Source organism: Bombina bombina, chromosome 1 (genome assembly GCF_027579735.1).
Source record: "Bombina bombina isolate aBomBom1 chromosome 1, aBomBom1.pri, whole genome shotgun sequence".
In the NCBI taxonomy this organism is placed as follows: domain Eukaryota; kingdom Metazoa; phylum Chordata; class Amphibia; order Anura; family Bombinatoridae; genus Bombina; species Bombina bombina.
In genome coordinates, this window is record NC_069499.1 from 1,193,648,736 (window position 1) to 1,193,661,711 (window position 12,976).

At 41.0% G+C, this 12,976-nt stretch overlaps 1 protein-coding gene across 1 annotated transcript in view; it reads right to left on the reverse strand.

The window, feature by feature from the left end:
* Positions 1-967: 967 nt before the first annotated feature.
* The window catches only part of ASB16 (ankyrin repeat and SOCS box containing 16), a 95,789-nt gene continuing 83,780 nt past the window's right edge, over positions 968-12,976 (reverse strand). Inside the window, exons 2-5 of the mRNA XM_053700057.1 lie at positions 6,954-7,221; positions 6,216-6,708; positions 1,987-2,100; positions 968-1,498 (exon numbers count right to left, since the gene is read on the reverse strand). Of these exons, the coding sequence (XP_053556032.1) occupies positions 1,313-1,498; positions 1,987-2,100; positions 6,216-6,708; positions 6,954-7,221 (1,061 nt within the window). The 3' untranslated portion in view covers positions 968-1,312. The remainder of the gene's footprint in view (positions 1,499-1,986; positions 2,101-6,215; positions 6,709-6,953; positions 7,222-12,976) is intronic.

A 12,976-nucleotide genomic window follows, 5' to 3' on the forward strand; every position in this document is an offset into this window, starting at 1 on the left:
AAGTCCGCGCCAAGAATGACGCAATAAAATGAAGCATTTTCAGCCCCCGCGAGCCTAACAGCCCACAGGGAAAAAGTCAAATTTTTTAAGGTAAGAAAAAATGATTGATTCAAATGCATTATCCCAAATATGAAACTGACTGTCTGAAAATAAGGAATGTTGAACATCCTGAGTCAAGGCAAATAAATGTTTGAATACATATATTTAGAACTTTATAAAAAAGTGCCTAACCATAGCTTAGAGTGTCACAGAAAATAAGCTTACTTACTTACCCCAGGACACTCATCTACATGTTGTAGAAAGCCAAACCAGTACTGAAACGAAAATCAGCAGAGGTAATGGTATATATATATATATAAGAGTATATCGTCGATCTGAAAAGGGAGGTAAGAGATGAATCTCTACGACCGATAACAGAGAACCTATGAAATAGACCCCGTAGAAGGAGATCATTGCATTCAAATAGGCAATACTCTCCTCACATCCCTCTGACATTCACTGCACGCTGAGAGGAAAACCGGGCTCCAACCTGCTGCGGAGCGCATATCAGCGTAGAATCTAGCACAAACTTACTTCACCACCTCCATAGGAGGCAAAGTTTGTAAAACTGATTTGTGGGTGTGGTGAGGGGTGTATTTATAGGCATTTTAAGGTTTGGGAAACTTTGCCCCTCCTGGTAGGAATGTATATCCCATACGTCACTAGCTCATGGACTCTTGCTAATTACATGAAAGAAAGAAGTCTTAAGTTTTTGGTCTCTTCCTGGTTAAAATATATTGGGATTTAGGGGCCGATTTATCACAGCCCAAATGGGGCCGTATACCCCTGTTTCCACGCGAGAATTCAGGCTCGCCGGAAAAAAGGAGTTAAGAAGCAGCGGGCGCAATTTATTAAAAGCGTTTGCGGGCGCTAATTTATCACGTGCCCACAAACGGGCAAATTTTCCCAGATACGGGCGTGCGATAAATGACCAGCCATTGAGCATTTTATTTTTTTCACTGTTGTTTAGTAACTGTGATTAATCTCAGCAACAGGGTTAAAGTCCTGCTTGGACACGTTGCAGTTTCTGAGCAAGTTACGGCTGGAGTTTGGTGACTATATAAGTATGTTGCTCCTAATTTATTTTAGAAACCTAGTACACTGAACTTGTGCGTCTCTTAAAGTTTAAAAATACAGTGTCTGTAAAACCCCAAAAGACCTGATGGTTTCAGACTCGGCATTCCTTCTAGAGATGACCTATTTCCTCTTTCAGAACACAAATATTTTTTTCTGTAACTATTGGTACATTATGTACGTATGTTTCTTCTTGAGATTAATGAACAATGCCCTCTGGCTGCAGGAGGAGATAAGTAGTGAGTGCAGGTGGCAAGCCCAGCTGTTTGAGTTTTCCATGACACTGACTTCCATACAGGTTCCGCAAGGCACATCGAGCAAGGTGTTGCAGAGGTCGAGGCTGGTTTGAGCAATTTAGAACAGATTCATAAAATGTTTGATGATCCTGTACAAGGAGAAAGATGAGTGTAAAGCATTAGAAATGGTATAAAGCATGGAAAAGTATAAAGTGTGATAAAGCAGGAGAGGTGAAAGGGGAACTATGCACGAGTGGGGCACAAACAAAGAGTACAAAAAGCAAGACCACTGGTGAGTTACAATGTACTGAGGCCAACAGCTGGTCATTAAATGCAGGAACACATTTCAAACTGGCTGGTCTTTCTCTTTCCTACTGGGAAGTTGATTTATGTGGGTTTTTTTTTGTTTATATCACTTTTTCTATACAGGATACTGCAGTATTCATTTTTTCAGTATAGGTGGTGGTATCAACAGTCAAAGCAGCTATTTCAAATAACAATGCTATTTGTAAAAATGTTAACAATACTACAGCAAGTAAATGGATAATTGTAAGAAATGTAATACAAGATAGCTAAAGAGGAAAATATTGGATTGGAAATAGTTTGTATTTAAAAAAAAATAAAGAAAACTACTTACATTCCAAATTTCTGGTGGTACTGCCTCTATCCAGGCATCTCCAGAGGGAATACGGTCATAGGAGTTAAGAAGAATTTCAAATGTTTGAGGAGAAGCAGCACAGAACCTCCACATCTAGAGACACAGTATCTCTAGTTACATGAGCAACATGTGCATGGTGTATATACAGGCCAATCAAACTCATGCACTATACAGGCCAATCAAACTCATGCACTATACAGGCCAATCAAACTCATGCACTATACAGGCCAATCAAACTCATGCACTATACAGGCCAATCAAACTCATGCACTATACAGGCCAATCAAACTCATGCACCATTCAAGTGTGATTTATGTGCATTTATCTAGGATTGCCTTGCCCTGGGCAAGATAAAGTATGCAGAGAAATCATTCATCTAAAAGGAAGCATTCAATGGACATTACAGTGAAAACATTACATCCTCTTTCTTTAGCGTATGTCATTTTATCACTATTGACCTTAAAATGCTAACGGAATTAAAAACATAGGTAAAGTACTGCGCAGGAGCCACAGATTACTTCTGTTCCAGAGAAGAAACTTCTGCTGACCCATTCCCAAAAAGCAGTGTTAGTCTCATGACCCAGCTGTGCAACTAACACTGATGATTGGCTCAGTGGGAGTTTCTGCTTTGGACCAGCAGTGCTCTGTGGCTCCCAAGCAGTACTTTAACTATGCATTTAACAGAGAGCATGTCCTTTTTTCACTATAATAGCCCTTTAATATGAGACAAAATGTGTTTAGAGAGTAGATCAATAAAAGCTGTACAGCCTCTACCTCCAAGACTACCGCATAAAAAAGACAGTAGTTAAGAATTTTATGGGCTAACGCCGGAACATAAAGCTCTTAACTACAGTGCTAAAAAGTACACTAACACCCATAAACTACCTATGAACCCCTAAACCGAGGTCCCCCCACATCGCAAACCCTATAATAAAATAATTTAACCCCTAATCTGCTGACCGGACACCTATATTATATTTATTAACCCCTAATCTGCCCCCCCAACGTCGCCGCCACCTACCTACACTTATTAACCCCTAATTTGCCGACCGGACATCGCCGCCACTATAATAAATGTATTAACCCCTAAACCGCCAAACTCATGCCTCGCAAACACTATAATAAATTTTATTAACCCCTAATCTGCCCTCCCTAACATCGCCGCCACCTACCTACAATTATTAACCCCTAATCTCCCACCCCCAACGTCCCCGCTACTATAATAAAGTTATTAACCCCTAAACCTAAGTCTAACCCTAACACCCCCCTAAGTTAAATATAATTTAAATAAAACTAAATAAATTTACTATAATTAAATAAATTATTCCTATTTAAAAATACTTACCTATAAAATAAACCCTAATATAGCTACAATATAACTAATAGTTACATTGTAGCTATTTTAGGATTTATATTTATTTTGCAGGCAACTTTGTATTTATTTTAACTAGGTACAATAGTTATTAAATAGTTATTAGCTATTTAATAACTACCTAGTTAAAATAATTACAAAATTACCTGTAAAATAAATCCTAACCTAAGTTACAAATACACCTAACACTACACTATCAATAAATTAATTAAATAAATTACCTACAATGATCTAAACTAAAATACAATTAAATAAACTAAACTAAACTATAGTACAAAAAAAACAAACACTAAATTACAAAACATAAAAAATATTACAAGAATTTTAATCTAATTACACCTAATCTAAGCCCCCTAATAAAATAAAAAAGCCCCCAAAATAATAAAATTCCCTACCCTAAACTAAATTACAAAAGTTATCAGCTCTTTTTGCGGGGCATTGCCCCAAAGTAATCAGCTCTTTTACCTGTAAAAAAAAAAAATACAAGACCCCCCCAACATTACAACCCACCAGCCACACACCCCTACTCTAAAACCCACCCAATCCCCCCTTAAAAGAACCTAACACTACCCCATTGAAGATCACCCTACCTTGAGCCGTCTTCAGCCAGCCGGGCACCGATGGGACAGAAGAGGACATCCGGCACAGGTCTTCATCCGATCGGGGCAGAAGAGGTCCTCCATCCAGCAGAAGTCTTCATCCAGGCGGCATCTTCTATCTTCATCCATCCGGCGCGGAGCGGGTCCATCTTCAAGACATCCGATGCGGAGCATCCTCTTCTGACGACGGCTAACACTGAATGAAGGTTCCTTTAAATGATGTCATCCAATATGGCGTCCCTCGAATTCCGATTGGCTGATAGGATTCTATCAGCTAATCGGAATTAAGGTAGGAAAAATCTGATTGGTTGATTTAATTAGCCAATCGGATTGAAGTTCAATCCGATTGGCTGATTGGATCAGCCAATAGAATGCAAGGTCAATCAGATTTTTCCTACCTTAATTCCGATTGGCTGATAGAATCCTATCAGCCAATTGGAATTCGAGGGACGCCATCTTGGATGACGTCATTTAAAGGAACCTTCATTCAGTGTTAGCTGTCGTCAGAAGAGGATGCTCCACATCGGATGTCTTGAAGATAGACCCGCTCCACGCAGGATAGATGAAGATAGAAGATGCCGCCTGGATGAAGACTTCTGCTGGATGAAGGACCTCTTCTGCCCCGATCGGATGAAGACTTGTGCCGGTCCGGATGTCCTCTTCTGTCCCATCGGTGCCCGGCTGGCTGAAGACGGCTCAAGGTAGGGTGATCTTCAATGGGGTAGTGTTTTTTTAAGGGGGGATCTGGTGGGTTTTAGAGTAGGTGTGTGTAGGTGGTGGGTTGTAATGTTGGGGGGGGTCTTGTATTTTTTTTTACAGGTAAAAGAGCCGATTACTTTGGGGCAATGCCCCGCAAAAAGCCCTTTTAAGGGCTGGTAAAAGAGCTGATTACTTTTGTAATTTAGTATAGGGTAGGGAATTTTATTATTTTGGGGGGCTTTTTTATTTTATTAGGGGCTTAGATTAGGTGTAATTAGATTAAAATTCTTGTAATATTTTTTATTTTTTGTAATTTAGTGTTTGTTTTTGTACTATATTTTAGTTTATTTAATTGTATTTTAGTTTAGATAATTGTAGGTAATTTATTTAATTAATTTATTGATAGTGTAGTGTTAGGTGTATTTGTAACTTAGGTTAGGATTTATTTTACAGGTAATTTTGTAATTATTTTAACTAGGTAGCTATTAAATAGTTATTAATTATTTAATAGCTATTGTACCTAGTTAAAATAAATACAAAGTTGCCTGTAAAATAAATATAAATCCTAAAATAGCTGCAATTTAATTATTAGTTATATTGTAGCTATATTAGGGTTTATTTTATAGGTAAGTATTTAATTTTAAATAGGATTAATTTATTTAATTGTATTAATTTTATTTAGATTTATTTAAATTATATTTAACTTAGGGGGTGTTAGGGTTAGAGTTAGACTTAGGTTTAGGGGTTAATAACTTTATTATAGTAGCGGCGACGTTGGGGGTGGTAGATTAGGGGTTAATAAGTGTAGGTAGGTGGCGGCGACGTGGGGGGGGGGGGCAAATTAGGGGTTAATAAATATAATATAGGTGTCGGCGATGTTAGGGACAGCAGATTAGGGGTTCATAGCTATAATGTAGGTGGCGACGGTGTCCGGTCGGCAGATTAGGGGTTAATAATATAATGTAGGTGTCAGCGATAGCGGGGGCGGCAGATTAGGGGTTAATAAGTGTAAGGTTAAGGGTGTTTAGACTCTGGGTTAATGTTAGGGTGTTAGGTGTAGACTTAGAAAGTGTTTCCCCATAGGAAACAATGGGGCTGCGTTAGGAGCTGAATGCTGCTTTTTTGCAGGTGTTATGTTTTTTTCAGCCAGCTCAGCCCCATTGTATCTTATGGGGAAATCGTGCACGAGCATGTTTTTCCAGCTTACCGCTACCGTAAGCAACGCTGGTATTGAGGGTTGAAGTGGAGCTAAATTTTGCTCAACACTCACTTTTCTGAGGCTAACGCAGCCATTCAGAAAACTCGTAATACCAGCGTTGTCTTAAGGGTGCCCTGAAAAAAAAAGGCTCGTTAGCAATGCAGGTCTTTACCGACAAAACTCCAAATCTAGCCGATAGAGTTTGATGACAGATAAGAACTAAAAGGCCCATCAAGTCTATGCATATTACATCTTATTGTTCTCTTAGCTTATGCATGTCCCAGGCATTTTTTAATTCTTTCAAAACCTGCACAGAGTGCTTGTTAGCAGGCACACTCACCTTGGCAGTAGGGGATACAGCTCCATGGTTTAACAGCAAGCGTACCAGCTGCTGGGGCTGGCACTCAGGGTATTCTGCACACATTTGCAGGGCACAATCCAGGGGAGTATACCCAGCACTATTTCTCACATTAACAGATGCCCCATGGTCCAGCAACAGCTGTGCAAGGCGGAGATGGCAGTTTGAGCTGGCATTGTGTAAAGGACCATGTCCTTTTTTCCCTGGGGTGATAGCATTCCCACCTGCCCGAAGCAGCATGTCTGCCACTCTGTAATAGCGTCCAAAGTGCTGTGGGCAGTCGGAGGCAGCACAGGCAGAGTTCAAGGGAGTCTCACCTTCACGATTGCGAGCACAAGGGTCAGCACCAAGACTCAGATAAAGAGCAACATGTTCCTCCAGACCACGAGCAGAAGCCACATGCAAAGGTGTGGCACGGGTATACTGACAGGGAAGATTGACCAGAGCGCCATGGTCCAATAACAGCTGGGCACATCTGATACATAAACAAAGAGTAATTAAGACATGTCATGATTACTATCCCAGCTAGATAAAAGTAATTTTTGTTTGATGCATCTAAATGGTGTTTTAATAGTTACTCCTCTTTTTTCTTTCTTTTTTTTTTTAACTTTCCCTTTCCTGAATAAAGTAGCTTTTGTTTCCAGGCAATAGAGCTGGAGGAGTAATTTTCCTGTGAGGAATCGATGAAGCACAAACGTCTCTCTCACCATAAGTACCTACCCCAGAGACTCAGGTGTGATACAGAGATGGAGGGGAGCTTGGCCATCTTCACTCTTCAGGTTCGGTTCTGCACCTCGACTCAGTAGCAGCCGGGAGCACTCCGTATGATGAGCCTCACATGAATCATGCAGAGCCACCCGGCCTCCTACAGATGAGTTGGGGTCTGCTCCTCGGCTCAGCAAGTGGCGCACACAGTCCAAGTAACCACGGCTGGCTGTGATACGCAGCGGAGAAGTGTGAGACTTTTTGGGTGACAATGCCCACAGACCTATGATGACAGAAAAACACTGTACAACCAAAGGAACATAGGTATAAATATTACAGACTGTGCTATTAGATGAAAAAAAATTAAAATGTTGAGGTTATTTTCAAGTGCTACTTAATGACTATAGTTTACATCCTTAGCTTCCACAGAAAAGCTCATAAATAGATAGAATATAGAACATTTATATTACTCAGACATTTATACCTATAGTACGACATGACCAACCAGCCTGCACTTTACAGTCATAAGGTACTTAGAACTAGATTACAAGTGGAGCTTGCGGTAGCAGTTAGTGCTCCGAAACTTAAACAAAAATCATATCTATGGTTAATTTTTCAAAAAAATATTGTTTTTTATTTAAAAAAAAAAAAACAAACGTTTTGTTAAAAATAATAAATAACCGCAAAGCAGTTTTCCATCTTAATATGAGGAGAGTCCACAGCTTCATTCCTTGTGGGAATACAAAACCTGGCCACCAGGAGGAGGCAAAGACACCCCAGCCAAAGGCTTAAATAGCTCCCCCACTCCCCTCATCCCCCAGTCGTTCTTTGCCTTTCATCACAGGAGGATGGCAGAGAAGTGTCGGAAGATTTGGGGTAGTACCTTTGCTACGGGACTGGAGTTTTAAGTAGTCTTGTCAGCCTCTGAGTGAGAGCATTGACAAATGTTAGGGTCTGGAGATGCAGGGAGAGTCTTTCTGCGAAACCATTCAGACTGGTATTAACAACTTCTAAGCAATCAGTGTTTTACTGCCTGCTTCTATCACTCAAGTCCATGTCAGGTGCGAGGTTACAAGACTGTCAAACTTGAGAGGCTGTGTGTCTGTTCCATGGCGACGATTCCGGTAAGATGGTTTCATTTTATCTCATATGATAACGTAAGAAGACAGGGTCACAGTGGGACTCCTTTATCTGTATGGAATCAAGGGTTAATATCTCAGAAAGGGGATTATTGAACTGTGGGGATTTATACATGATTTTTTAAAAATATTTTTTCTGCTGCGACATGTGTGAGATGAGGCTCTGGCAGATGTGTGAACATTCAGGTTTTACTTTCATTTTGGATAACTGTGCAGTCCGTCAGTTTGGCGCGTTTTCTTCTTGAAGCAGGGGCAATCCTGCATGGCACTCCACATGAGTGGGTGTGGCCTCATTGACTTCCTTTTCCTGACCATGCGATTTACAGGAGACGAAGCGGTTTCTCTGTGGGGCCATGGTCATAGGAGGTGGTGAGTGCTCTGGCCATTGGGGGTATAAAGGTGCCATTTATTTTTTCTGTAGTCCATCGTACAAGCGTAAGCTATGGAGGACTCTGATGCGTTAGAAGGTACTCCCTCTTTAACTAAATCTAATACCTGTTTTTATTGTGGGAAGGCTACGGTATACCCGCCTGCTCAACTATGTTCCACATGCCTTGATAAAATAGTGATATCTAAAAAGAACAAGATCTTTAGTACCACTGAGCCGTCCACCTCTGAGGGGTCTCTGTCCCGTGAGGTGCGTTCCCTGCAATCATCTCCTATTACACATGCAGCTCCCCATTGCACTACTAATCTTCCTTCGGAAGGGGCCCTCTTACCACCAGACTTTACTGAATAGCTGCAAACGGTAGTGTCGGCGGGCTTCAGTGATTTGCCTCGCCCTGCTAAGCGCAAGCGAAAGGTTAAATACTGCTATCCTTCCTAGGGGTCATCTACCAACTTGTTGGAATTATCTGATACTAGATTATCCGCTGATGAAGACGCCGCTGATACTTCAGAGGAGGCTCTGTCTGGGTCAGAATCGGCTGCCTCTAGGCCTCCAGCTGCGGAGGAACCAGACTTTAGATTTAGGATAGAGCACTTACGCTTTCTGTTGGCTAAGTTAGAGGTTCCGGAACCCAAGTTACCTGAGGAACCTTCTATTCCTAAGCTTGATAAGGTTTATGAGGACAGGGTGATGCCACACACTTTACCGGTTCCTGTAAAGATGGCAAATATTATTAAGAATGAATGGGAAAGGCTTGGATCCTCTTTTTTCCCCTTCTTCCTTAAAGAAATTGTTCCCGGTTCCTGACCCCCAATTAGAGTTGTGGGTGTCTGTCCCTAAAGTAGATGGAACTATCTCCACACTGGCTAAGCGCACCACTATCACACACTTTCACAGTACCGGTGAAGAAAGGCAGGGAGAGAAAGCATCCATTTAAAAGTTGGTCTTTATTATACTTGCATTAAAAATCGTACAAAGGCACAGCACACTGTCAGTATCCACGGCTGACGCGTTTCCTGCCTCACGGGCAGTTCATCAGAGCACAGGATAGAGCGCTAAACACAGCTGTTAAATCTAGGATGTGTCTCACATAAGAACCAATCAACATGTTCAAATGGAGACACACACATTAACTCCATGTTTACTTTACCAAACAGTATATATAACAGATAAAAGGTAAAAAACACACTCTTATTTAAAAACAAAGTTAGTTTTCTTAAAAGTTAAGACATAATTAGCGCTTGGGACCAAATCTTTAGTTAGATTGTTAACAAACAAATATAGAATAAGTTCCACTTCAAGTTTCCTAACATATAGCCAGTAACACTGCTCATATCAGCCGCAATTCATGTAGCTTAGATATAAAAGTTAAATGCAAACTGATCATATAAAAAGCTATTGCAGGCAAACAAGAGCAGTATAAGACACTAAGGCCTAGATTTGGAGTTCGGCGGTAGCCGTCAAAACCAGCGTTAGAGGCTCCTAACGCTGGTTTTGGCCGCCCGCTGGTATTTGGAGTCAGTGATTAAAGGGTCTAACGCTCACTTTACAGCCGCGACTTTTCCATACCGCAGATCCCCCTACGCCATTTGCGTAGCCTATCTTTTCAATGGGATCTTTCTAACGCTGGTATTTAGAGTCGTTTCTGCAGTGAGCGTTAGAGCTCTAACGACAAAATTCCAGCCGCCTGAAAATAGCAGGAGTTAAGAGCTTTCTGGCTAACGCCGGTTTATAAAGCTCTTAACTACTGTACTCTAAAGTACACTAACACCCATAAACTACCTATGTACCCCTAAACCGAGCTCCCCCCACATCGCCGCCACTCAATTAAAAATTTTAACCCCTAATCTGCCGACCGCCACCTACGTTATACTTATGTACCCCTAATCTGCTGCCCCTAACCCCGCCGACCCCTATATTACATTTATTAACCCCTAATCTGCCCCCCACAACATCGCCGCCAGCTACTTGAAATAATTAACCCCTAATCTTCCGACCGCAAAGCGCCGCCACCTACGTTATCCCTATGTACCCCTAATCTGCTGCCCCTAACACCGCCGACCCCTATATTATATTTATTAACCCCTAATCTGTCCCCCACAACGTCGCCGACACCTGCCTACACTTATTAACTCCTAATCTGCCGAGCGGACCTGAGCGCTACTATAATAAATTTATTAACCCCTAACCCGCCTCACTAACCCTATCATAAATAGTATTAACCCCTAATCTGCCCTCCCTAACATCGCCGACACCTACCTTCAATTATTAACCCCTAATCTTCCGATCGGAGCTCACCGCTATTCTAATAAATGTATTAACCCCTAAAGCTAAGTCTAACCCTAACACTAACACCCCCCTAAGTTAAATATAATTTAAATCTAACGAAATTAATTAACTCTTATTAAATAAATGATTCCTATTTAAAGCTAAATACTTACCTGTAAAATAAACCCTAATATAGCTACAATATAAATTATAATTATATTATAGCTATTTTAGGATTAATATTTATTTTGCAGGCAACTTTGTATTTATTTTAACCAGGTACAATAGCTATTAAATAGTTAAGAACTATTTAATAGTTACCTAGTTAAAATAATAACAAATTTACCTGTAAAATAAATCCTAACCTAAGATATAATTAAACCTAACACTACCCTATCAATAAAATAATTAAATAAACTACCTACAATTACCTACAATTAACCTAACACTACACTATCAATAAATTATTTAAACACAATTGCTACAAATAAATACAATTAAATAAACTATCTAAAGTACAAAAAATAAAAAAGAACTAAGTTACAGAAAATAATAAAATATTTACAAACATAAGAAAAATATTACAACAATTTTAAACTAATTACACCTACTCTAAGCCCCCTAATAAAATAACAAAGCCCCCCAAAATAATAAATTCCCTACCCTATTCTAAATTAAAAAAGTTACAAGCTCTTTTACCTTACCAGCCCTGAACAGGGCCCTTTGCGGGGCATGCCCCAAGAAGTTCAGCTCTTTTGCCTGTAAAAAAAAACATACAATACCCCCCCCCCCCCCAACATTACAACCCACCACCCACATACCCCTAATCTAACCCAAACCCCCCTTAAATAAACCTAACACTAAGCCCCTGAAGATCTTCCTACCTTGTCTTCACCATCCAGGTATCACCGATCCGTCCTGGCTCCAAGATCTTCATCCAACCCAAGGGGGGGTTGGCGATCCATAATCCGGTGCTGAAGAGGTCCAGAAGAGGCTCCAAAGTCTTCCTCCTATCCGGCAAGAAGAGGACATCCGGACCGGCAAACATCTTCTCCAAGCGGCATCTTCGATCTTCTTCCATCCGGTGTGGAGCGGGTCCATCTTGAAGCAGGCGACGCGGATCCATCCTCTTCTTCCGATGTCTCCCGACTAATGACGGTTCCTTTAAGGGACGTCATCCAAGATGGCGTCCCTCGAATTCCGATTGGCTGATAGGATTCTATCAGCCAATCGGAATTAAGGTAGGAATTTTCTGATTGGCTGATGGAATCAGCCAATCAGAATCTAGTTCAATCCGATTGGCCGATCCAATCAGCCAATCAGATTGAGCTCGCATTCTATTGGCTGATCGGAACAGCCAATAGAATGCGAGCTCAATCTGATTGGCTGATTGGATCAGCCAATCGGATTGAACTTGATTCTGATTGGCTGATTCCATCAGCCAATCAGAAAATTCCTACCTTAATTCCGATTGGCTGATAGAATCCTATCAGCCAATCGGAATTCGAGGGACGCCATCTTGGATGACGTCCCTTAAAGGAACCGTCATTAGTCGGGAGACATCGGAAGAAGAGGATGGATCCGCGTCGCCTGCTTCAAGATGGACCCGCTCCGCACCGGATGGAAGAAGATCGAAGATGCCGCTTGGAGAAGATGTTTGCCGGTCCGGATGTCCTCTTCTTGCCGGATAGGAGGAAGACTTTGGAGCCTCTTCTGGACCTCTTCAGCACCGGATTATGGATCGCCAACCCCCCCTTGGGTTGGATGAAGATCTTGGAGCCAGGACGGATCGGTGATACCTGGATGGTGAAGACAAGGTAGGAAGATCTTCAGGGGCTTAGTGTTAGGTTTATTTAAGGGGGGTTTGGGTTAGATTAGGGGTATGTGGGTGGTGGGTTGTAATGTTGGGGGGGGGGGTATTGTATGTTTTTTTTTACAGGCAAAAGAGCTGAACTTCTTGGGGCATGCCCTGCAAAGGGCCCTGTTCAGGGCTGGTAAGGTAAAAGAGCTTGTAACTTTTTTAATTTAGAATAGGGTAGGGAATTTATTATTTTGGGGGGCTTTGTTATTTTATTAGGGGGCTTAGAGTAGGTGTAATTAGTTTAAAATTGTTGTAATATTTTTCTTATGTTTGTAAATATTTTTTTATTTTCTGTAACTTAGTTCTTTTTTATTTTTTGTACTTTAGATAGTTTATTTAATTGTATTTATTTGTAGCAATTGTGTTTAATTAATTTATTGAT